Source organism: Canis lupus, chromosome 14, assembly GCF_011100685.1.
Source record: "Canis lupus familiaris isolate Mischka breed German Shepherd chromosome 14, alternate assembly UU_Cfam_GSD_1.0, whole genome shotgun sequence".
Lineage (NCBI taxonomy): Eukaryota > Metazoa > Chordata > Mammalia > Carnivora > Canidae > Canis > Canis lupus.
This window is the reverse complement of record NC_049235.1, coordinates 47,699,530-47,726,254: the sequence shown is the minus strand read 5'-3', so window position 1 is coordinate 47,726,254 and position 26,725 is coordinate 47,699,530. Positions and strand designations below refer to the sequence as shown.

Sequence of the window (26,725 nt, the reverse complement as noted above, 5' to 3'; positions counted from 1 at the left end):
GGTCCAAACCCCATGTTGGGTGTAGCGATTACTAAAAGAAATAAAGAAACTTAAAAAAAAAAAAAAGGACAATCTGAGGTCTATAGTATTGATTTGTCAGAGAATTGATTTATCCTTGAAAAATACAAACCATGGAAAAAGGCAAAATGAAGTTACATTAATCAGAGAGAGACTATAAGGTGGAAGGAGACTGAATGGAGGTCTCCAAATATCCAGAAAGAGCCTCACAGGGGTTCTGGTTGGCTGGTTTTTCCTTCTACCAGGAAAGATTCAGCAAAATGGGCCTAAACTACAAATGAAGGATGTATAGTAAGTAGAGGAAGAGTGGTGTCGTCATAAGGATAGTTAACCACTAGAATGAGTGACAACAAAACTAGAGAACTTCTCTTGAGATTTTAAAAATAAAAAATCAAAGTATCAAAGATTTGACCTAACAACCAATACATAGAACCTCCACAGAGAAATATATGAAAATCTATTAAATATTCCAAAAGAAGACTTATTACATAAATGAAGAAATACAGAGGTTCAAAGAAAGGGCAAGCTAACATTGCAATGATGTCAAATTTTCTCAAACTTCATCTGTAAAATTCATGCAATTCCAATAAAAAAATCCAACAGGATGTTTGAGACTTGAACTGACTCTAAAATTTACACAGTTAAGGAAATCTTGAAGTAGACACAAAGGACAAACACTCACTCGACCAGACACCACGGTATTATTAACAATGTGGGAACAAACAGACCCACACAAATGGACCATGAGACGCGTGTACCCATCTGGTAAGGGTGGTGTCCCAAGTTGGGCGGGGAGGATAACCTGTTTGTAGGTGGTCCCCACCTCACCCCTACACAAAGGTATTCTCCAGATAGACTAAAAACGTAGATGCAAAAGGAAACTATAAAATATAGAAACAAAGAGGAAAATGTAGGTATGAACTCAGTGCAGGGGGTTGGGGATGGATTTGTGAAGCAGCAGCCAGAAGAGAAACTGGCAGACTCGACCACATCGAAATGAAGAATTTCTGTTGCATGAAGGGCACCAAACGCAAAGTTAACAGAGGGTGATGGGCTGGGAAAAGAACTTTGCAATCTCTGGGGATTGGCATCTAGAATATGCACAAACTTCCAAACAACTAAAAATAATAAGAAAACATTTTTAAAGGCAATTTTAAAGTTTACAAAATGAGCAACAGTTGAGAAAACTTGTTCCCCAAAGAGGAAATCCAAATGCCTGAAAAGTACGTGAAGGACATGCTGGTCTCACTGGTAGCAGGGAACCCAAGGCAGCATGGTGTGTCACCACCTGGGGATGGACAAGTATACGTGGTACCTGTCCTTGCACACGGCCAGTGGCTAAGCAGCCATCAGGAGCAGGGAGCTAGCTGGCAACCATAAAAACACAGGGTTTCTGCAGATTGAAAGCACTCCATTTTTCAAAGAGATGTCTAAGGACATTTATTTAGCACTTTGCACTGGGGACCTATGGAAGGGGATGGATAGGGATGGGGATGAAGAAGAAAAGACTTTTTAAAAATAAACCAAACAGAAGTGAGGCCTAGCACTGATGGGTGAGAGTCTTATGGAAAGTGCTCCTTCAGGGTTCTGGTGCGGGGTCCTGTCATGTGCAGATATTGTCATGAACCATCCAAAGCTCACCTCTCATTGCAAATCCTGGCATGCTGTATGTTACATTTGGCTGTACATAAAAAGTGCTAGAGTTCCATCCAAAACATATACTTTAAATATAAAAATCAGAAGACATCCAGTACTTCTCAAGGGCAGTGTTAAAAGTCCAGTGTTGACAGACCGCTCCAGCCAGAATAATGAAGCACGAAATGGAATTCTCCATGTTCCCCCTGAGATGGGGTGGGGAGGGGAAGGGTGTTCCTGTAGGACAGTGGGCACTTTTTCCTATTACAAAGTGATTATTCTAGTTTAGGTTCCGGCATAATGACCCCACGATTAAGGGGCAAGAAAGAGGGAGGATATGGAGTAAGGAGTGAGTTAGCATAAAAATATCTTGTATTTTATCAGCTTGGAAACAGGTGTGAAAACAGCCCACCCAGATCTGCACAGACATTTCTCCGAAGAAGATCTACAAAAGACAGTAAACACATGAGAAGATGCTCAATATCGTCATTAGTCATTAGAGAAATGCAACTCAAACCCCCAATGAGATACTGCTTCATGCCCACCAGTATGGCTATAATTAAAAAGAGAAAAAGAAAAGAAAAAGGGAAAAAGAGAAAAAGGGAATAACAAATGGTAGAGAGGATGTGGAGAAATAGGACACCTCATCTATTGCTCAGGGGAATGTAAAATGGTGCAGCCAATCTGGAAAACAGTCTAGTAGTTCCTCAAAATGTTAAACACAGAATTACCATGTGACTCAGAAACTCTACTCCTACATATATACCCAAGGGAAATTAAAACGGATGTCCACACAAAAACTTGCACATGAATGTACACAGCAGCATTGTTCATAATGGCCAGAAAGTAGAAACAACCCAATTGTTCATCAGCTGACAAATGAATAAAAAAATGTGGTATATCCATATAATGGAACAGTATTCAGCCATTAAAAAAAAGAAATACACATACCACGACGAGAATGAACCTTGAAACATGCTAAGTAAAAGAAGCCAGACAGAAAAGTCCACATGTTATATAATCCCATTTATATGAAATGTCCAGAAAGTAGCTTGGGGGTTGCCAGGTGCTGGGGCAGTTGGGTTGAGGGGGGGAGATGATTGCTAAAGCATAGAGAGTTTCCTCCTGGGGTGATGAAAATGTTCTAGAATAGTGGTGAGGGCTGCACAACTTTGTGCATATACCAAAACCCACTGAACTGTACGCTTTAGAAGGGTATGTATGTAAATTATATCGCAATTTTAAAAATCCAGCACCCCGAAAGCCCCACATTTCTGACTTCACCGGATGATAGAATAGGATGATTTCCTCAGTATCGGCTGGGACCCACTCCAGGGAGTACTCTCCAATTTAACTTGGCTTTTCATGCTTTTCAGATATAAAAAGTCTAGGAAATCTTCAAGTTTATGGATTCTCCGCCTTTGATCATAAAAGATTTTGGGCTCCAAGTAATTCTTCCTGGGTTTGACTTTTTGCTCCACGTGCACCAACCATGTGACCTTGAACAAGTTTACTTAAATTCTTTAAGATAAGTTTCTGTACATGTAAGGTGGGGATACTTTACCTAGCTCACTGGGATGGTGTGAAGATAAAAGGCTTAGCAATAGCACTTGGGGCAAAGTAAACAGTCAATAAATGTCAGTGGTGGTTTCTTCTTTCCACAAATCCCTGAGTGTTATCATGTTGAAAGTAGGCCGTACTACAGTCTAGGAGTGCAGACGACATCGCACAGGCAATTACAACAGAATGACGGCTTTGGAGGGGAACACAGGCCAACAGGGGAGCCTGCTGCTACAGTGCTTACCAATACAAGGCAAGGAGAGCTGAATTTGAGTGGACTTCATGGTGGTCCCTCTGATTCTCACCTTTCCCCAGCACTTCTTAAGGGCACTAAATTCTAAAGGGCAGACAGACTCGTGTGTCACCATCACTTGCAGCCAAGGGCAAGCAAGGAACTCGGCAAAGTGGAACTACTGCCTTGGCAGCATGAGTAAAAGGTTTGGGGTGACTGCTACATTTCAGAAGAAAACCAAGGATTGGCAAGTTGCAAAGAGAGAAGTTCAAGGATCTCAGCCCTGAACTGGTCCACGCTGACTGTGGCTGGCAAGAAAAGCTTCCCTCTTGTCGGGCAGAGGATCACTCCAGGACTATCTAGCATTTAAACTGTTAAACAAGTATCTTGAATCATCATCTTTCCAGGTTTTACCTGAGAAACAGATTCTTCACAAAGAGCCAAGAAGGAATCCCTGGGCGATTTTTCTTACATCATTTTGTTATGGGTTGAATTGTGTCCCCAAAAGCCATACACTGAAGTCCAAACCCCCAAAATGTGACTGCATTTGGAGACAGGGTCTCTAAAGAGGTAATGAAGGTAAAAGAAACCCATTAGAGTGGCTCCAATCCAATATGACTTGTGTCCTTTTAAGAAGAGGAAATTTGATTGGGGCACCTGGGTGGCTCAGTCAGTTAACCATCCAACTCGATCTTGGCTCAGGTCTTGATCTCATGGTCATGAGTTTGAGCCCTGTGTTAGGCTCCTGGGTGTGGAGCCTACTTCAAAAAAAAGAAAAAAAAGAAAAGAAAAGAAAAAAGAAAGAAAGAGAAAAAGAAGAAGAAGAAGAGGAAATCTGGATATACACAGGTACTGAAGGATAACCATTTGAAACACAGTGAGAAGATGGTCCTCTACAAGCCAAGGAGAAAGGCCTCAGGAAAACAAATAAAACTAACAAACAAAAACCCTGTCAACACCTCAGTTTTGGACCTATAGCCTCCAGAAGTGTGAGAAAATTAATTTCTGTTCTTCAGGTCACCGAGTCTGCGGCACTTTGTTAGGACAGCTGTAGCAAACAAGACACATCTTATCCGTGGGAGCAATTGCTTTTCCTTCTTGGAATTGAAAGGCATTTGGCAGATATAGTGATCATTTTCCCTCTCTAGAAAATACCTAAGGAATGGAAGAGACTTTTATGTTTTAGAAGAAGTGTATATATTTAAATATGTAACCTTTACTAGGTACAATCAATAAATAAGAATACCACAGCTGTTTGATGAACGCAAGCATTGCATTTGAAATCAATGGTTATGGGTGATCTTACAATCATCTCTTGGTCTCCATCTTGTTTAACTCTTTTCTCCTCCAAAGATCTATTTGGTTTTGTTAATCAGCCTATGAATCGGGCAGGATCCTAGCTAGCATGTAGAGGGGAGTTCCCATCATCTAGTTTGGTAGATCAGGGACAAGAAATGCCTGGTTTTCATAGATTTGATAAATAGTTGTAAATGGTAACATTTTAAACAAACATCTTATAATCTCAGAAGCTCTTTAATTAAATTTACCCCAAAGTTTAAAAGATAGCAGCATCTTCTATTTCTATGTCAAAACTGCTAACAGTATTTAACTAGTTGCATTTTTATTAGAAATGTTGGTTTATTAGTAATGTTGGATAACAGTCACATCATTGAAGACCACAAATCAGCCTCAAACAGTCTTGCCCAGCATTTAACTGAGTTGAGCATGTGTGTACATGCTGAATACAACGGTCTCCAGTATAGTTTCATATGGACATGGATTCAACATTAACGAAAAATCAAACCTGAAAACTGAATTTGGAACAGTTAAAAAAGAAGGTGCAGAGTGACACACTTGGGGAGGTACTTTATAAGGTACTTTCCCTAGTCCAGTCCACTTGCTTAAATCCCTCCCAGTTTACTGTTATTCACAGTATTCACATACGCAGCCCATCTATGTTACTGGAGAAAATGCTGCCTAAGATAGGTCTTAAACAAGTAAACAACAACAAAAAGCTCATTACTTCTTCACCTCTTTTATTTCTAAAAGTTGCAGGATATTTGGGGGGGGTAGTTGGGTTTTGGGACAGTGAGCCCTGACCTTATAATTGGTTATAATTTTTGAGTCAATCTGCTAGAGAAAATAATAGTGGGTCGGTAACAGTCTGCTGTTACCGCCAGAGGTCTGCAATACACATATACGGCAAATATTGTCCTTAGACTCTATAAATAATATTATTTGGGCCCAGGTGCCCAGATATCAGCATTTTTCAAGACACCATAGATGTTCTCCTAACCAACCTCTACTCGGGGACCCAGAAGACTATCCTCAGTCCCTTCAGAAAACACGCAGAGGGATGGATGCCCATGGTACACAGAGTCCTCCTGAACAGATCAGCTGTCCATCATGTGCTTACCCAGGGTCAGCTGTATCTGTTCCCGGATTTGTTTATGTCAGTTGTACATGCTACCGTGGTCTCCTGGAATGTAACCTCAACAGATGAAATAGGAATGTGAGCAGAAACAGAAGTAGTTTTTTGAAGAAAACTGAGAAAAATGCTTGAGAAGTTTCTATAAAAGCAAGTTATTTAAAGAAACTGTTGTCTTAATAGGTGTGGGCAAGACCATTGCAAAAGACTGACAAGTTGTAAAAATATAGTATCTTGCACTCAGACGACGTTGCAGATATCCTCGCTCCACTCTGAAGAAACAAGGACGAGATACACCCACAGATATCATTATAGATCCGCATACTTATGAAAGATCATGACCTAGGGAACTCAAACCAAGTTGTTAGGAGAACATCTAGTCCAGTCGCAGGTATGCAGGCTAGGGCGGTGAATAAAGACAAGCACATGGAAGAGCATGAGTGAGCTCAGAGTAGCTTTTATCATCAAACTTTGAGGTTTAATTGCTTGGGCTACATAGTCCAAGCTCCACCACTTAAAAGCTGTGTGACCTTGGGGAAAATTACTCAGCTTCTCTGAGCCTCTCTCTGTAGCTGTACCAGCGGGCTAATGGTGATGCCCACTTGTGAAGCGACTGGGCTCTGGGCCTCGGCTGCAGGAATGATCAATGTTAACTGCCATTATTTCTGTTTTTAGTACAACTACTTTCTCCACGAGGACACTGAAAATACAACCACCACTGGGTGGTGGGAGCGACCTGCAGTATTTTGCTGTTTTTTTTTTTAAATGGGTCTTCAAATTAAAAATGAATGGGAGCCACTTTGTAAAGAACTGACCAGTAAAGCAACGCAGTGGCCAGACACTGCAGAGGCTGCCCACCGAGCAAGGAAGGCCAGAGCCCTGAGTCTACTGGCAGATGAGTCCACAGCCCAATGCCAATCATTGCTACTTCAAGGCCAGCAGAATGTTTACTTTTTCGTCGTCTAAGAAAATGAAGACTGCAAAACATTATAAGTCAGGCTGAATTTGCTTATCAAAAATACATTCTAAAGAAGTTGGTTTATTTTTTTTTCCTTACAGAGTATTATATCAGTATTTTTTTTAGATCAGTATTTTTTAAAAAACAACAATCCATCCGAGACCTCCTGCTTCAAAAGACACTGTGCTTTTAGCACAAGCTAAGAAAGACCAAGTACGGCTTTCATCTAGCAACTTTTGGGCGAGCAAACAGGATTCAGATCCCTGGAACATGACAAAACCGCACTCCAAATGCACACAGCTTTCAACGTGGCAACGTGAACAACATTCCCTTGGCTGCGGCACTGCATTTCGGGAGTTTACAGTGGCCTCTAGATAAAACAACTGAAGGCCCAGCTTAACAGCTTAATCAGGTAATGGCTGAACCAAAATAGAATTCGCAGGAAATAGGACTGTTGGAAACAAATGACAAAGCAACATAGGTAGAGGCAGCTCTGCTCAGGAAAGAAAACCCAAGGGTTTCTTTATCCAGCAGTTTGGTAGAAGAATTCAAGACTTTTCTTTACAATGAAACATTTACTCTGAGTATACCTCCCCAGGGTTCCTCTCCAGCTGTTTGGCAGCTGCCAATCAAAATATTACAATAAGAGCTGCTGGCCGGACCATGCCTGCATATGGTCACAGCAACAGGGTCAGGCAGCTTTTGAGGTTCCTAAAAATTTGCTGAGGACTACATGCCTAGAGGTAGAGGGGGGCATTTCTGTGGCACCTGCTGGATGTTTTGACACCAGCTGTCACTGGTGTGAAATTTCCACTCAACTATACATCACTACCCTCACTACCCTCACATCAAATTTTAGTGAAATGCATCATTTTGTTATTGGCAGAGATCATTATTGAGGAACTCTGAGATAAAACCTTTTGTAAAGTAGGGTAATTTTGAGATAAAAATAACACACTGCAAATAACACCTACCTCAATACTATTCTCTACTGTGAGGCACTGTTCACGGAAACCTGCTGTGCTCCCTGCCTGAATATTTCAGATTATAAGCCTGGGCGCTGAGCCAGCCTGGACCCCTGAGCGTCAGGAACTGCAGGGGGCTGCTGACTTTCACCCTGCTCTTACCGCTCAGATCCCACTGTCCTCTCCACATTAGCTCCCTCCCAACCACCTGACCTGGTCCTATCCTTCCCCTACAGGAGGACTGCACACACCTCGGGAGCCCGGCAGACAGGTACCACATCCCTGTGCATAAGCTTCACCTCCTCCCTCACAGCCCATGGCACGCGGCTAAGTACCAGCAGATGTGTCCCTATGTCAGATTGTGAGCTTCTTGAGGACAGGGTAGGCTTTCCCTGGGTCCCTAACATCCCTGAGGAGGACGTCAGGAGGGGGTGCTCAACCAATGATGAACTAAATTTAAGTGTCTTTTAATAGAAATGGTTACCCCAAACCCCTCCAGATATGCCCTTGCTACACGTACCATTGATACTAAAATTAAGTGGCCCCATCAGACAGCTGGTCTGCACAGAGGATAGACCACAAGGCCTCTTCCTCCAACCACTATGGACCCAGACCCTCCCGGTCCAGAAGGGGCACTGTGGACCCGTCCAGAGTGAGGCAAGAAGAGAGGGCAGCGGTCAGGCCGGCAAGTTGCATCATGTCAATGTAACGCAGAGGCGTGTGGGCTAGCCCAGGATTCCTTAACCACCTCCTGCCTTCTAGGAATCCACATGGTTAATCCCCACAGCACCCAAAACACAGGCATGGCTTTCCAGTCTTTGCCGCTAAAGGATGCTCTCACCTCCACCCACTCGCCCTTCCCCCCACTCCCCATCCTTGGTAGCCTTTACTCAACTTTCTCAAATTGTACCCTCTACCCAACTTCCAGGACCTGCTCCAAGCACTCCCCTCCAATGCTCCCAGCAGCTAGAACAGCCTGATAACAGGTAAATCATCAACTTTTGCATCAAAGTTTGCAACTGTGACCTCCTCCTGCTAAAATAAGAGCCCTAGAGGCCCCAGCCATCTGGCTCTGCCCCCTGTTCCCCCACCCCCCACTATACACCACTTTTTCTATGCCTGGGTCCTTTACATCCATCAGCTTAAGCTGAGGCCTTCCTTGACCCGCATCCACCTCAGCGGGCTTCTCTTCAACTCACCTCCATCCCCCCTCAGCATTCACCACTGTTATGGGTTGACTTGTCCATCTCCCCACCTAATATGATAGGAGGGACTGTGTCTCGTTATCAGGAGTCTGACACAGAACCCAGTACCTAGTGAGAGTTCAAAAGATATATCTGTTGAATGAATATATAATAGAGGAATGAATATCCCCTGGGAGAAACAATACTATCAGACCTCCAAAATCAGATCCCAAATGAGCCCATCTTTCTTGTAGGATAAACATCTTTTCCTTTGGTTTAAAAAAAAAAAAAAAAAAAAAGCCTGCCTTGTGCACACACCAGGACTTCCCTCCATTCACACTATCTTCTCTTATTAATCCACAGAAGTCTTATTACCGACCACCTTTCTCTCTGGAAACCACCCAGAACTCCTTGGCTCACAAAACCGGAACTCTACCTTGGAGATGAGCCAAGGTCATAGACTCACATTTGAGGGGCCGGGTGGAGAGGCCCTGACACCTTCTGGATTGCTCTACCTCTGACCATAAGCCCTGTCCTTCAGAGGAAGAAAAACAGGAAAGGAGCAGAGGCCTCCAGGGGCCTGCCTTAGCCCAAGGAGTCTGGGTGAAGCCCTGATGCCTGGCCAGCTAAGACCCAAGACAGGGAGGGAACAGCAGGTGGGCCAAGGGTCAGTCAAAGGACACGGTGTTTGGGAAGAGACACTTCCACTCCCCCTCTAAAATCAGACAAAGCCTGGCTCCAGATCCTGACTCCAATCTACATTTCTGAAGGCCACATAGATGCCATTTCATCTCTCTGAGCCTCAGTTTCCACAGTCAAAACAGTTTTCGTAATTTCTACTTTAAGAGGGCTGCTGGCCGTTTTGCCTTAGATGTTATGTCTGGCTGCATCTACCCACCGTTCAGTCTCCCAAGATAAGTTCATTATTCATATGGGAAAAATACAACCAGAAATCAATCACACTCAGTGACTCCCCCGCCACCCCCCCACCCCCGCTCCTGAAAATCTGGGTTTCTCAGACTATTTTGAGGTTGAGCCACACAAGCTGATTCACGTTTACTTAAGTTAAATAACAGGCCAGGCTGACTCCTGGATTTAGCATACACATGTACACAGCAGCTACTCAACATGGATTTTTCAATGGATGAATCAAACAACAAGATAGCTTGTGTCTACATTGATCCTACTAATCAAGTCTGATCAACTAAAATCCCATTTCTCACAATCAGTGTGCGTTGCCAGGCACTAATTCACCTTGTGCTTTGATACTGCTGACAGACATGTAGCAAGAAAACAGATTGAGATCATTATAAGGCCAAAGACTTCGACACGTTCCCTTCTGAAAGAGGCCATGGGGAAAATGTGCGAGTGGGATATTAAACCTCTTTATTTATTTATTTTTTTGGAGATTGTCAAAGTCAGCTCCACTGGGGCTTATTCTTCCATAAACCAAAGGGACTTTTCAAAATAGAACAACTACTCAGCAAAAACCGAAAATTAAAAATTAATCTTCATTCCATATGTGGGCTGTCACCAAATTTTGCAAGGATGTTTAGCAGAAGCATTCCTCTTTTTGTCTTGCTCCATAAACACTGAACAAGGAGTAACATTGCCCAAGACTGAGGCTTGGCAAAGGAATCTGATGAAACTCGTCAGCTCTGTGCCACAGGGTGATGTCCTTGAAGCCTCCTGGTGCTCATAGGATTATCTAGTTTTCTGCTGTCCTACCTCGGTCTTCATGCAAAACACCGTTTCTTGTAGCTCACACACGCTGGTCTACCCAGCAGCAACATCTCAGGGCGAGAAAGGACTCTAACCATTAGAGTCCCACACTGGCACCCTTTAGGCTAAGAAAACATACCTACTAAAGCAAACCCACAGAAAGGAAAATAAAGAGCCAGCTCTTCCCTTTACAAAAGAAGTATTTCTTTAGGATTCCCTTTACAAAAAAAGTATTTCTTTTTTTGAAGGGTTTTTTTCTTTCTTTCATTAGTTACATTTAACAGATGGAAAAACTGAGACTTGGAAAGGTTAAGGAATTTCACCGAATTTACACAGAAAAGGTGGAGTCAAGGCATCCATTAAAAGGCCTTTACAGTGGATTTATTTTCTTAAATGTGACTAGCACACAAACTGGTCAGTGCCCTTGATTGGGCAGAGGGTCGGATGCCTGAACAAGAGGTAGGATAAAGGTGGCTTGCTTACAGAACACTGCATGCTCGCAAAGAGCATGGGATTAAAGTCAGAAGGTCTGGGTCCTATTCCCAGCTGAGTCTCTAATGAGCTACAGGACAAATTATTTAACGTCTTTAGTTTTAGTTTCCTCGCCCAGAGATGCAGAATCATTAATAAGAACAAGCATTACCTACTTCCCGGGTTAATGCGGAAACCAAATGCATATGGAAGTATTAGAAAGTATGAAGGATACTTGGATGATAAACACACATGTACAAAAATAAGAACCGCCTAGAAAATTACCAGCATCCATTCTTGCTCAAACTAAATGTATTTCCTCTTACTAATAAGGGGATCAATTGGAATGCGAGAGATGTTTGTGAATCAGGATGAACACACAGCTCTCGGAGAATGTGCACTGTCGTTCTGGGGACATGTGACCCACTGTGTAACAGCCAGCCATCTTTTGGTGCCCAAGGACAGTCACACAGACAAATGGATCTGCTCCAGCTTGACAGGGGATCAAGCCCTAAGCCTATTACTGTATGTTTACCAGACCCTAATAAGATGCTAGGAGTCCTAGAACACTCTGAGCACATTGTGAACAGGCAAAAGAAACCACCAACCCACAGGACAACACACGTGGCCAAGGGTGAGAAATGTGATAGGGACATAGGTCACATTCCTGGTTACTTACAGGTGTCCCCTTCTACATCCTACTAGGTCCAGGTAAGTTCTTCTAGCACTCTCGCCAGAGTTAAATGTCTTCAACAAATCATCATCCCTCCAGGAAATCCAAAAAAGAAACACCAAGACAAATCCTAACTCCGTGCTGGACAGGAGTCGCTAGTGCTTTTCTCAGCCTGCCCTTGGCTGACCCAAGTCTACACTGCAGAGCTGAACCTGCTCTGAGGCCAACTGTGCCCTGCCCTTTCTCCCGTTTCCTACCCTTCACATTCATCTACCCTAGAAGTGGAATACATCCCTCGAACTCTGGCCAGAAAGAGCATCATGAGGTTGAACAACCACAGAGATGATCAGAAGAACCAAAGAAAACATAGTACCTGGAAAGCTCTGCATGGATTCATGGATCCTGTTAGAAAAGCCAGTACGGGAGAAGGTGCTTTACAGAGCAAGCCACAGGGACAGCTGATTGCCCAACACACAGTACAATGGGGCTCAAACTTCAGTGTGTATTGGAACCACCCAGAGAGTGCATGAAAACACAGAGACCCAGGGTCTCTAAGTCAGTAGCTGACGCTGATGCTGGTCCAGACACCACACTTGAAAAATCACTGTCACAGTAAATGGGCAAGAGCGGCCGGTCTGCCGTTCCCCCTGGGGCAACTTCAGATCCTAATTCATCCCCCTTGCCCCCCAAATTAAGCCTTAAGAAAACTCAGGAATAGGAATTAAACAGCCATCTCCCCTCCCCTCCCTTCCCTCTCCCATACATGCACCTATGCTGCTATGGATGAAGAGAGCAATTATTAAGCCATTCTGGATAAATACCACCGAGCGCTCAGTCTAGTTCTCACCTGTATACAAGATGATTTTGCAAAAGGAGTGAGTTACAGCGCAAAACAGAGGACACCGCAGCACAGGAGGAGTGCCCAGGAGCTCCCCCGGTCCAGTGCTCTGACCTGTGATGACAGTGTGCCACGGGACAGAGCCAGAGAAACGGTGTGACCTGGTTTATTCCTCACTAATTTATCCTGATGCTCTGCCACAGTGCACCGTGACTGTCCACGGAGAACTCACTTCAGGTCACTAGCCGGCTGCCCCGCCAGGCTCACTGACAGCCCAGTGCAAAGGAAAGTAGCTAGTGGCCGCACACACACTCCAGCTCTGGCAGGTGGCATAGCACAGTCCCTCAAGACCAGGATCAGAGGATTTCTGACCCAGAAGAGACCACTATAAAGACTTCTTTCCTTCCCAAAGCTGATTGCATTATATACTACACTGTTTTACTAACAGCAGGAGTTACTGCTACAATAATATTGTTTTGTTTTATGGGGGGGGGGGCGGTCAACAGAAGTTCCTACAGAGAGCAGTGTTGTGCATAATGTAAACATGCTGAGATAAGAGCCCTTCCTACAAGTCAGGAGCCCTTCCTTCCCCTGTGGTTCAGATGGGAAAATCTGGCCAATATTCACCACATGTCAGCCTGACCCTTCCTGGCTACAGGACACGAGAGGTTACATACATTTGGGGCTGCAATTGTGGACCTGAACACCAACTTCAGGCTAAATAAGGAAAAAGAATGAGGAGTGACTCATTCACAGCATTTTGGTGAATATACACAGTGTATGTGTTTGCAAATACCTGGCCTTTCAGATGATTTTGTGCATACAAATAGGCATATTTGGTGAAACAAATGTGACTTTCCCTCTCATTAAAAAAAAAAAAAAATCCAACTAGCTCTTTCTCATGTGCAGAATTGTGCAAGAGTTCCCAGACTCTGCACGCCTGATCTGATATAAACCGCATGAAGTCTTCTGAGTCAAACAACGATCTCCAAAGCAATAACACCAACATAATCTCCACATACCCCCAAATTATGAACTGATCTCAGATATGCCACGTTCAAGATACGGGCCACGAGCCCCAATGGCTTCAGAATTCAGGAAATTCTGAAGCAGGAGAGCTCAGCCACAGGTGACAATATTAGCTGGGGCCTCAAGAACACTGCTTAAATAATCTTGCCCCCTCCCTACCCCCGATTAAAAGCCCACTCGTTTGCATGCGCAGATGAGGCCGTGCAAGAACTGCCTTTGCAGCCAACACCCCCGGTGGGCTCCTGTCCTCACCTGTTTTCCAGGAGTGTCATGCACACCACTTCTCGCACCCCAGGGTTGTTGGCCTTCTCCACTGAGCAGCCCTGCACATTCCAGGTGGCCAGCCTCAGCACCGGCCGCCCATCCCTCGTGCCTCCAAAGGCCTCTACGGAAGGGCGGGTGGAGATAATCTGGGTGGGCCCCCCCGGGGGCAGGTCCAGGTCCTCACTCTGCAGGCTCAGCGAGGTCGGGCTGGGGTGAGGCTTGGCGGTGAAGGTCAGGCCCCCGTTGGTGTGCGTGGACGGGGGCCTGGACCGCTCTGCAAACACCTGGTGTCGGATCCTGTCCAGGAAGGCTGCATTGATGCCGCCCATCCTCACCAGGTCCTCCACGCTGCGGAAGGGCCCGTGCTCGCGGCGGTAGTCCACGATGCTGACAGCCATCTTCTCCGTGAGGCCTCGAATGCTCATGAGCTGCGCCGGGGTGGCCGTGTTGATGTTGACACGCGGCGTGAGCGGCACGGCGGTGGCGAGGTGGTGAGGCTGCTGCTCGGCCAGCAGGTCCCGCCGCAGGGAGCTGGGCGAGTGCTGCGCAGAGCTGCCCTTGCTGCTCACGCAGATCTCAAACTTGACCTGCTCCAGTTTGGTGGCGCCCACGCCGCTGACCAGCGCCAGGTCCTCCACCTTCTTGAAGCCACCGATGTACTCGCGGTACTCCACGATGCTGCGAGCCACGGCGCGGGTCACGCCGGGCAGGGTCATCAGCTCCTCCTCGGTGGCCGTGTTGATGTTGAGCCGCTCCTGGTTCACCAGGATGTTGCTGAAGTTGCAGGCCGCGCTGAACTTGCGGTTATGCGACAGGTCCGAGGGGTCCCGCGGTATGGAGCGGTGGCAGCCCAGCGTGCTCCCCATGCCGGCGGGCCTCGGGCCCGGGAAGGCCTCGCCGCCGCGGAGAACCGAACCCCTGGCCTGGCGAGGCGGGGAAGCCCGACGGACCTTTACTGGCCCGGAAGGAGGGAGGGGGCGCGCAGGATGCAGGGAACCAAACGGTCACCAAAGACAAACACTAAATCTCCATGCCCAGGGTGTCCCAAAGTGCCTTTCACCTGGCCACCTGGAAAACAAATTAATAAACACACAAATCGATTGGATCAGTTGATCAGTTTGCATTAGCACTCCCTAGCCAGAGCAGGAGTTCGCAGCCAGGAGTCCGTGAACTCCTGCACACACACAGCCAGGCCGGCCCGCATGGATTCTCCCCTGCAGAGCTCCGGCTTCTGTCACATGACGCCCCCAAAAGCGCTCCGAGCCGCTTCTCTTGGAAAGAGACCTCGGCAGCCCCGTCTCCGGTCCGGCCTCTCTCACCTCTCGCGGCGATGCGGCCGTCCCCCCCCAGGTCGCCCCCCCCCCCCGGGCGCAGCTCCCACGCCCACCCCTCCTCCTGACCCTCGGCGCCACCTGCAACTTGGGAGGCCCGTCCCGACCCGTGCAGGTACCGAGAGGGGCTTGACCCCGCCAGACCCGCCGCCGGTCCCCGCGCCCCACCTCTCCGCGGCTCCCCCGGGGCGTCCTTCCACCTGCGGCTCCGGAGCCTGAGCCCAGCCCAGGACCCGCGGGCCCCCCGCCTCCAGGGCTGGTGCCCGCGCGTGCGGGTCGGCGGCGGGGCCCCCGGGGACGCGCGTCCGCGGCTCCTTCCTCGGGAGAAACTCTCGGAGCCGCTCTCCGGAGCCGGCGGGGGCTGCAGCGCGGCGCGGAGGCGGCGGCGGCGAGTCCCGAGGCTGCACCAGGACCTGCGGCGTCGCCGCAGCTGCGTGGATCGAGGCGAAAAGTCCTGCGCCCGAGTCGGGCGCGGGATCCGCCAGGACCGCGTCGGCGCCCAGCACCCGAGCCCCGGCTCCAGCTCGGCGTCCGTGTCGGAGCCAAAGTCCTGGCCGCGCCGCCCGCGCCTCCGCCGGCACCACGGCCACGCCTCCCCCGCGCGCGGCAACTCCTCCCGGGACTCCCGGGGAACGTGGGGGCGGGGCCCGGCGCCGACCCGAGCCCGGGAGCGCGGAGCCCGAGCGCGCTGGGGCGGGGCCCGGGAGGGCGGGGGCGGGGCCGCGGGGCGCGGGGGGCGGGGGCGGGGAAGGAATGCGGGAGCGCGGGGGCGGGGCCCGGGGAGGGCGGGGGCGGGGCCGGGAGGGCGGGGGCGGGGCCGGGAGGGCGGGGGGCGTGGCCCTGCTACCCGGGGGTGGGGAAGGAATGCGGGAGCGCGGGGGCGGGGCCAGGCCGGGAGGGGCGGGGCCAAGGGGCGCGGGGGCGGGGCCGGCACGCGGGGGGCGGGGCCCTGCTACCCGGGGAGTGGCCGGAGCGCGTGGGGGTGGAGAAGGAATGCGGGAGCGCGGGGGCGGGGCCAGGCCGGGAGGGGCGGGGCCAAGGGGCGCGGGGGCGGGATTTAGGACCTGAGTGGGCGGGGCCGATGCTCCGGCTGCCGCGGCGGGTCACACCGAGGTTGCCCCCGGCCCTGCGGCTCGCGAGTGGGGGGTTGCTACGAGAGACCCCGGCCGGGATGTGTGGATCGGAGGGTGTTCAGGCTTGCCCGCGGCGAGCCCCACCAAGCTGCTTTACCGCAAGAAGAGCCCCAAAGAAGAGAGGGGCGCCCAGGGCGCAAACACTACCAGGCACCACCACCCCACCCCCCACCCCCGGCCTGAGTTTAGATCACCTTTGGGGCGTGAGGCAGGGTCTGGGCGCTCCTTGTGGGGAAGGCGACCCAGCGTGTCAGGGGCCTCCCTCAATTCTGCACTCAAGCTGAGAACGTTCCCGGGGGACACTGAACAGGATCTTTTTTAACTCTGCCCCCCACTTTCAACCTCCTCTGCTGTTTCACTGGAGAGTCACCTTTGCACTGCTCTCAGAGAGGTGTCCTCAAACATTAGTAACTCACGGTGCTGCTAGGACAGGGCATGCGCCACCTGTTATTTAGAGATGTGTTCCAAGACGTCACTTAATAGGGTTGCTTGCCTGCACGCACAGCGCTCTCAGTAAATATCCATACGTTTCTGTAAGTATTACATCTAGTCATTAAGGAGACAGAAAATGCTAGCTGGGAATGGAGATTGCTTACCAAAATTCAGAGCAGTTTTTGGATCCTACCACTGAATGACGATTTGGTTAAAGATTAAAGAGCCTGCGGAATTACAGCAGATACACGGAGCTAGAGGATTCGATTAAACAAACCATGTGGTGATAGTTTTGAATACTTTGACCCTGGGCATTTAGTGTCCTCTGAAGTTTCATCCCCCAGCCAATGTGACCAATGCTCCTGCTTTAAATTTCCAGGGCTATGGGACGCCTGGGTGGCTCAGTCAGTGGTTGAGGGAGGGCTCAGGGCTTGATCCCAGAGTCCTGGGTCCTAGGATCAGGATCGAGTCCAGCATTGGGCTCCCTGCCAGGAGCCTGCTTCTCCCTCTGCCCCTGTCTCTGCCTATTTCTCTGTGTCTCATTAAATAAATTCATTCATTCATTCATTCATTCCCAGGGCTAGGTCAGCAAAAACAGTAACTCTTAGGGAAGGAAGAAAGTACTTCAGATTTGAAATGAGAGGCACCCAGGGCTTGGCAAAATGCTAGGCACATTCCCCTACTGCGCATACTGGTCAGGACTTAATTGCAAGTGACAGAAATCTAAGTAACACCAGCTTAGACCAAAAAAAAAGGGGGGGGTTTCCCCATTCTTGTGTTCAAAAGTTAAAGAACAGAGCTTATGTCAAGAATGGCTGCATCTAGCTCAGATGATTGTCATCAGGACCTGGTCTGACTCCCTCCCTCTATCCCCTCCACTTATCATCCCACGCCGCAACCCCAGTACTAAGCTACATCATGCCACTCCTCTCCTCCTATAATCCTGTTGTGATTTTAAGGAAAAAATGTTCAGGAAAAGCACGAAAATCTCTTGTAGAGAAAGGAAATCTCTGTCGAGCAGAATGCCTTGATGAGCCTCTGTGGCTATGGTTGGACAGCCTGGGGGCATGACCAAGTGGAGTAGAAATAGGGAAATCACATAGTTTATTATACAAACCAGGACACTTTATAAGGTAAAAGGGACACTATTAACTTCACTGGCACAGCAGACATAACCTGGTTAATCTAAGCATGTGTTAATCTGGTTAATCTAACCATATGTGCCCACTTGGTAGAAATGAAGCCAAGAGGTAGCAAAACCACTGTGCATTGAAACAAACAAACAAAACCACAACAACACAACTAAATTTAAAATGACTGGCCTTACCAAATGCTGGTGAGGATGTAGAGCAATTGAAACTGATTCGTTGATGGTGGGAATGTGAGATATAAAACCACTTTGGACATCAGCCTGGCCATTTCCTTAAAAATGAAACATTCATCTACCATATGACCCAACCACTCCACTCTTAGGTATTTACCAAAGAGAAATGAGAGCATGAAACCCAAAGACGTGTACGTGAATGTTTTGGGGGCTTTGTTAAAACCAAAAACAAGAAACAACCCAAATCCACCAGTAGATGGATGGATAAACAAGTAGCGATATATGCGTATGATGGAATACTACCCAGCAATAAAGACAAACTATTAATACATGCAATATTGAAGAATCTTGAAAACATCACAATGAATGAAAGAAGCCAGGAAAAAAATGAGAACACATATTGCTTGATTCCATTTATACAAACTCTAGAAAACACAAGTTAATCAATACATGGAGAAAGTAGATGAGCAGTTGCTTGGGGTTGTGATGGATGAAGGAGTGGATGAAAAAGGGCACAAGAGAACTGTGGGGGTGATGGAAATGTTGGAGAGGTCATGGCTTCCCGAGTGTGTGCATGTCAAAATAGAGAATTGGACACTTTAAATATGTACAGTTTAGTGTTAGTCAATTATGCCTCAATGAAGTTGAAAAAAAGCCTTCCAAAGATAAAAAGAAATGTTCTTTGAACTAAAGAAGAAAAAGAGGAAGGAGAAGGAGGAGGAGGAGGGCAGGACTGTTTTGGGAGGAGGAGTAGGTGAGCCAAGGTGAGGAGGGGGCGGTGAAAGGGAGCAAAAGAACCCAGGAAGAAGTTGACTCTGGAGCTAATAGAAGACCAAAGAACATTCCCTGTTAGGGATAGCCCAGGAGAGGGGATACCAGAGGCTTTCAGACTAATGACATCTGACAGTCTGTTTAATCTGCGGGGCTCTCCTCTGATGTAACCCCCACACTTACACCCTTAAAAAGATTATTTTACTTATTTATTTTTTGAGAGCGAGCCAGCATGAGTGAGAGGGAGGAGAGGGAATCTGAAGCAGACTCCACACTGAGCACAGAGCCCAACATGGGACTTCATGCCACAAGCACAAGATCGTGACCTGAGCCGAAACCAAGAGTCAGAGGCTTAGCCCACTGAGCCACCCAGGCACACACACCCCCACCCTGAATCTTTAATAAAAAGTGTAACGGCCTTGAATGAGTGCTGTTCAGGGGCAATCAGCTAGAGGAGCTGAGTCTCTCTGGGTGGCTCTGGGATAGGAGAAGGGGGCAGCTGAAATATGCAAGAGGAGAGAAAGATCCGGGATTCACTGGAAGCAAAAGTCACGGTCTGAGAGGTCTGGTGACATGTCTGACTTTCAAGAATCCCCACTGACTGGGAACTTGGCTGTCCTGCTACCTGTACCCAGGGAGTGGAAGTTGGAGCCAGTGTCATTTGACCTCCAAGGACTGGAGGTTAGGGCCTGGCTGGCATGTGTGTTACATGAGAATGTCAAAGGGCAAAGGTCCCACCGTTCCTGCTGAGCGCCACATCCTGTGGCCACTGCTCCTTAGCACAGATATCCCACCTGGGGCCAATGCCCCAGAGGGACAGAGTGATGGAGGACACTGTCCTGCTTCTTAGTTGGCAGTTTCAAAGGTAAATGATGGTTCAGGGAAGGGGGAAGGTGGTGGAAGGGAAGAAAGGAAGGCAGTTTTTGATGTTCAACTTCAACATCCATGGCTCTGGAAGTACAATGATGAGGAAAATATATGAATACGTGATTTCTCTATTCCCAGAGCCGAGAGGCCAGTGGAATGCAGGCATTAAATCAGTAAGAGCAGAGCATGTTAAAATAAAGGAAAGGAGAAGAGGATATAGCTGTAAATTAGAAATAACTGAGTGTAGGGGACTTCCTCCTTGGGAGGTAAGGATGAGAACTGAAAGATGAATGAGGAAACATGCCCCAACCCCCAAAACCTTAGCCCTTGCAGAGAAGCCCCCATTTTCCCAGTCAACAAGGGGTTTAGCCAGGCTACTGACAATTATGCCGGCACCAACACTTGTGCAGTGACCAAACTAGGTTCTGTCCTGAATATTGGTGTGACCTCAGCAAGAGATTTGTCACTCTCTATCACGGAGGTTTCTGTGTTCCCAAACTGATGGAACACAAGGCATTGGCAGTGTACTTGAACCTTCTAAATCAAACCCTGCCTCCCCAGGAGGCTTTTGGTGGCCCAGAATGACCACAGGTGGACCCCATAGACAGTGGCAATGGATATCCCTTCAGCCTTCAAATTTCTTCTTCTGTTTTGTGTGAACTCAGCCACGAACCTCACCATTAGCAACATGTTCGTTGGGTTCTCTAAATGAATCTGTTGCTCTGCTATACAGCAGTATGTGGTAGACTGTGACATTGGTGGGCCCCACTGAGTCATGTTTCCTGATACTCTCAGCCCTGGGTGATCCCTTCCCATGTGGACTCTGCGCTTGGCCATGCCATTTGCTTTGATCAGTGGGACATTAACAAGAGGCAAGCAAGGACTTGATAAGCACTTGCCCATTGGATCTTGTGCCCCTGGAATGTTTCCTCTTAGTACCCAACTGCCATGCTCTAGGGAAGTTCTGGCTCTCCTGTTGTGAGAAGGGGAACCCCAGCCCACAAGCAGCATGAAGGCCTCACATGGGTAAGAGAGGCCTTCTAGGACCTTCCAGCCAACCCCAGCCATGAGCTAGATGAACCCACAGGAGAGAGCCCACAAGAGACCACAAGGGGCAGAGAAAACCACCTAGCTGAGCCCAGCCAACCTAAGGACTAGGAAAGAGAATACACTGCCATTGTTATAGGCTTATAAATACTGAAAAGGTTGCCTCTCAGCAATATTTATCAGACGGATGTGACCCTCAGGCTTTATTTTTCTAGGAAAAAAAGCCAGTGTCATAGCTCCAAATGGAGTCCCCTTTGCAGTTCGTTGACATCTGTCCCATTCTTAGAGTGGTCTCACCAGGCTTCGATTGCCCTCAGTGAAAGTGGTTTGAAGGGTTTTTTCAGTTGGATTACAAGAAAATTTCAAAGCATTCAGGGCTCTTCTCTTACAAAGTGGGAGGTGAGTGTCTTATGACAGCTGTAGCAATAAAGCAAGGTGGATTTTTTGAACTATTGTATTTAAAACAATAAATTAGCATCCCCCCGACACACACACACACACACACACACACACACACACGCACGCACAAACATGGAAGACGATGTGGAAGACCAGGGAAGAGGAGAGGACCCTGAGTGCCCAGGTCCCATCTCTGAAGTTCCTCCAGGGGGCCAGTGAGGCCAGGGGCCCCTCCGCTTGTCCCTCAGGTCGCTGCATGTCATGCCTTATGCACAGCAGTCATCTTGGAGACTGCTTTTGAAGCCTATGGAGATGCCAGATATCCTCTTATCTGAACCCTGTGAGTGAAGGCTGGACAGGTGAGGCACCTCTCTCCTCCAATGCACAAAGTCCTCTCTTTGCGGGCTGATGATGATGCCCACACAGCATCATGTCCATCTTGCTCAGTTCCTGCCACAGCTGTTTGAGTCCAGCACCTGGCCAATCTCCCACACTATCTTGATGGCCCCATGGAGATCATGACTTCATGCCCCATGTAAAGTGCGGGGAGCATGCCTGACCTCCCAACATGCTTTCTTATTTTGATCACTGATTTGCCTACCTGAGGTTTGGTCTCCACTCTCAGCTTCATGCTAGTTCTTTCTGGCTGACCTCAGACACAGGTGCGAATGAAGGTGGAGGACCCTTACCTTGCCAATGACTTCCTGCTGGCCCCAGCTGCTGCCAGAGGGAGATGATGGGGTCACGCTGTCAGACAAATTCTGGTGGTCAGACACTTATCTCAGCCGCCAGTGTGGAGGGTGTTTCCTTTGGAGGATACAACCTGGGGGAAAGTGTTTCCATCTGGGACTCCATCACTGGTTCTGGTGTGTGGGTGCTGGGGAGGGTACAGGGCCACGCTGGGGGCTGTGCTGGGGTGTTCTTCTTCTCTAGGCCAGGTAGGGGACTAGCAGACACTTTGGCTGAGCTGCTGGCCTTCTGTCCTAACTCCTGGCTGTCCTCAAGCCATTGATTTTTCTGTCCTGCTGCTCTGACTATTATCAGAGTAGAAATTAAAGGTAGGAATGGCAGGCTTATTGAAATTCTACCACTTTGGGTTGGCAGAGATGCTATGCCGTACCTTGCAAGATGAGTATAAAGGGTAGCTGTTGGTGGGACCAGCCAGCCAAGGGATGGGGCTTCAGGGTAATGGTGTAGCCCTCCAGCTCAAATTTCTTATAGGGCAGGAGCACACAGATTACCATCATGTCATCATACTTCTGGCCCATTTCTGAGTCCTGGATCCCTTCCTGAGTGTACCCCATGGATACCATCAACTCAGTCTGCCCAGGCTCCTAGTAGTTAGGGAGTGGCTCTATGTAAGGCATCAGTTCCTTCCCATGATCCATGTCCACCCAAATAACCTTCAGGATTTCCTCTAAAGTACCTCCTTTGATGGGATTGAGGATGAAGAATTTCTTGAGGTTTTCACACCCTGTGGACATGTAGAAAGAAAGATCATATATTCTGCTCAGTACTCATTGCCACAATAAAGAAAAAAATTTGAAAACGAAGAGAATAAAAATGAGAAAAACTAAAAGAATAAAGAAAAAGTTTAGAAAAATAAATGAAATAAAAGATGAGAAAAAAACAATGAAGAAAAATGAGAAAAATAATAGGTTAAGAAAAATATGAAAACCGGAAAAAATAAAAAAATAAAAGGAGAAATGCAACAGAAAAAAATGTTTAAATTAGAAAACTTTCAATAAAAGAATAAATTTTTAAAAAATAGGAAAGATTTAAAAATAGAGGAAATTTACTTTAAAAAAATAAAAGTAAGCAAGACAGACAAAATACCAAAGAGGAAAATACTTAACTTTGAAAAAAGTCACTCAAGTGACCAAAAGCCAGCTTCCTGAGCTAGAAAGACCAAAAATCAAGGCCAAGCCAGGGACATAGATGCTTGGAATTCCATTGCAATGGCTCCTTATGAAGTCATAGCAAGAAATGGACCTATCACGGCCAGGGATGCTCCACAATGGCTTTCTGACTTTTTTGTCTCAAGAACCCTTGAACCATTAAAAAAAAAATTTTAAGCTTTTATGTGGATTAAAGCAATAGATATTTGCCTTATTAGAAATTAAAACCTGTAGGATGTTTCAGTGGCTTTTTCACTTCTGGTTTGAAAAGCTATAAACATTTTTTGGTTTATAAAAAGCTCAGTGTCTACACTAAAACAATACTCAATTCTTTTTTTTTTTTTTTTTAACTCTGATTGATTGGTCTCAAAGTCACAACTTCACTGACATAACAATACCATACAGAAATGTTCCTCTGCATAAAACAATGTCAATGTCATTTTTGGTCTGGTTTTGGTATTAGGGTAATGCTGCTCCCATAGAATCAGTTTAAAAAGTATTCTTTCCAGTTCTCTCTTCCGGAAGAAACTGTTGAAAATTGATATCATTTCTTCCTTAAATATTTGGTAGAATTCACCCATGCGTCCATCTGGGGCGGGTGCTCGTGTTTTGGAAGGTGACTAATTCTGATTCTTCTTTAACAGCTATAGGCCTATTCAGATTGTCTGTTGTGTAGGCTCCCCTCCACCCCCCACCCCAAATGAAGTTTTTAGAGAGAATTAACACAAACATTTCCATGACGGTTAAACTAAATAAAAAAGATTGTGGGGAAAAATGTCGAATTGAGGTTCCCTCTGTCTGTTTGCAGATAATGCTGGCCTATTTGTCACCAGGTCACTGACTGCTGACAGAAATAGAGGAGCTTATTTCTTCCAGTTAGCAACATGGGTCCTCGAGGAGACAGTTTCCAATCAATTTTACATGCAAACCTGCATCCGCTTTGGTTTTACTAAATGGCTTAGCATCAGCCCCCACAATAGAGCTCAATACCAGTTAAAACCAGACACCTCCATTCACAACTTCCAGGGAATTCAGAAGTGTTGTTTCTCCCTCCTTCGCTGGACTTGGCCTTCTCCCAGGGAAGTGGCTTGAAAGGCAGAAACGAAACTTTGGCAGTACCGGTTTGGGTTTCTTTGCATCAAATTTCTCCTTTAAAGCCCATAGTCTACTGGCTGATGCATTGTTTCATTGCATGGCTGAAGAGCAGAGCCCTTTGTCATTTCCCGGACATGGTAAATGCCTCTCCAACTGGCACTTTATTTCTTAGGGAGCATTTGGCTGGAGGTTATTGCAGCAAAGTCCCGACGGAACGAGATGGCTTCATTAACAGCACCACAATGGGGAATATTTACCATCAGAAGCACTGTGTTGCCCTCCCTTTCTCCCCATCCAGAATTACTGCTATTACAGAAAATAATATTCATTAATCTTTAAAAAGTGATGTGATTATCATCATCACGTTGGGGCACTCTCGCTCCCATTTGCTGTATTTGTCTCCTCCTAAAAGCAACATTTCTGGTTGGCTTCAGACTTCCACTTTTTCACAGAACAGTTTATTCTTTCTTGTTTATTAAATTTGAGGGTTTATAAAAACATTCTTCTTAGTGGAGCCTATTACTTCGGTTTCTGAATGCCTAATTAGGAGGCTTCGCCTTAGCACAGAATACTCCAAAATCAGAACAGAGAATGAGGCAACTATTCCTTCCTTAAGGTTACATCATGGCAATGCCCTTGGACCCTACATTTTTTTGGGGATGGGATGAGGAGGCTCCTTCAGCCAGGCCATGGGCCAGGAGGAGGGAGCACTGCTGGCTGGAGCTAGGGCGAAAGGCTCCCATACACACAGGAGCAGCCGGTAAACCTCACCTGCACCTCCTCCCCTTTAGGGCCACCTGGCTACATACAGCTGGTCCCCACTGCCCACCCCCTACCAGCTTCAACCTCATGATGCACTTTTCTGATTCTCACTTTTTCTTCTCTTCTACCACTACTAATCATGCTTTGTTGGAGGGAGGCACATTTCTCCTAAGTATTGGAAAAGTAAGTCCTGGCAAGTCGGTCCTCAACCTCACAGCCCCACTTCTGGTAATGACCTCCTTAAGAATTAACTTCGAAGGCCTTAAAGAGCATCCCCCAAAGTGCGATCCAGGGGTGGTAAGGAAGAGGAACTGAGGAGGTCCCAGACACATCATTAAAGATCTTGAACCCCTCAAGGCAGAATGTCTCCCTTTTCATTTCTCTGACCATCACTGTGGTTGTGTTGAGGAGAAACTCTCAGTTTGGGGCCACCATGACCAGAATATGTTCTCATGTTTGTTCCTGTCTTTCCATAAAGAAAATGCTGACCTCAGGCTCAGAGTTTTGGCAGGCACCAGTGCCTAGCTAGAATTTAATTACATTGCTCTCCATTTTGGGGGGTTTTGGTTTTTGGGCCATCTTGTATTGATAACAAAAGATACAACTGTTTACAGAGTCACACATCCCGATGGCCAGATGGTCCTCAGATATGGTAATGGACCGTGGAGGTACACAAGAAAGGCTGCAGTGTGAAGGCTGTGTTACAGGCACTGATTCCTAACCTCACAACACCTAGGAATCCCGGCACAGTGGTCAAAATCCCAATGCCCAAGTCCTTCCCGAGACCAATTCCATCAGAAACTCTGGGCATGAGATTTAAGTAGGGGTATTTGTTAAGCCCCCAGAAGACTCTGGTGCACAGCTCAGAGATAGTGCATCAAACTGATCCTAAGTCTGAGCATAAATGATGCTGAAAATTTCTCCCCACCAGAGCAGCAGGATCGAATTCTGAAACATGTATAACCAGGGTTGGCCGCAGTCCTAACGTCTCAGGCCAGAAAGCTGTGGAATTTTAGAGCTGGAGGGGGTCTGAGAGCACTGAATCTTATTCATTTTATCTCTGAGGCTGTGAAAGGCCAACAATCTTGCTGGGAATCATCCCTAAGGAGTCCAGGGTAGGGGTCCTTCCCCATGCTGCCTCTCTGTACCTCATTTGTGGATTGATCTGGAGAAAAACTACAATCTTTTTTGAAGAATAAGTTAAAGACACAAAAGGTTGGAAATCCAGCTTCCAGAAAGTGCATAGGAGGGACAGTATACAGAGTCTAAGAGGTACCACGGGCATTCTTCAAAGTAAGTTCGATAGTTGGAAAGAGCTAGATTAAAGAAATTGGAATGAGTTTCATCATGGCAGGACTTCTCAGGGCCTTCAATTTATTAACACACATAGGAAATTTCCAGAAGGAAACAGTACAGGCAATACTCATTTGCCCTGTTATGTGGAGTATCTCACAGAACTAGCTTGTCTGGGGGAAATACTAGGTGGGCACAATTTCCTGAAGCTCTGGCCTGCTCTCTATCCCTCCTACCCTTCCTACCCTGCCTTATTTGTCTTCGTAGCGCTTATCACTTAGATATTTGTTTATTGTCTGTCTCTTCCTCCTAAAACATAAGCTCCTCAAGGAAAGGGAATTTGACTTCACTGCTGTATCCCAATCATCTCCAACAGTGCCTAGGTCTTAGTATTTG

General features: G+C 47.1%; 1 protein-coding gene and 1 long non-coding RNA gene across 2 annotated transcripts in view; both read right to left on the bottom strand.

Annotated features, from left to right (window-relative positions):
* Window positions 1-15,842, bottom strand: part of EEPD1 (endonuclease/exonuclease/phosphatase family domain containing 1) — a 109,690-nt gene extending 93,848 nt beyond the window's left edge. Inside the window, exons 1-2 of the mRNA XM_038557333.1 lie at window positions 15,477-15,842; window positions 13,966-15,045 (exon numbers count right to left, since the gene is read on the bottom strand). Coding sequence (XP_038413261.1) covers window positions 13,966-14,843 — 878 coding nt within the window. The 5' untranslated portion in view covers window positions 14,844-15,045; window positions 15,477-15,842. The remainder of the gene's footprint in view (window positions 1-13,965; window positions 15,046-15,476) is intronic.
* Window positions 15,843-21,111: 5,269 nt separating this feature from the next.
* Window positions 21,112-22,761, bottom strand: LOC119866597. Its single transcript, XR_005369699.1, has 3 exons — window positions 22,708-22,761; window positions 21,971-22,104; window positions 21,112-21,299 (listed from the first exon to the last, which is right to left on the bottom strand). It is a non-coding gene; the product is annotated as an uncharacterized LOC119866597 (long non-coding RNA).
* Between the last annotated feature and the right edge of the window lie 3,964 nt (window positions 22,762-26,725).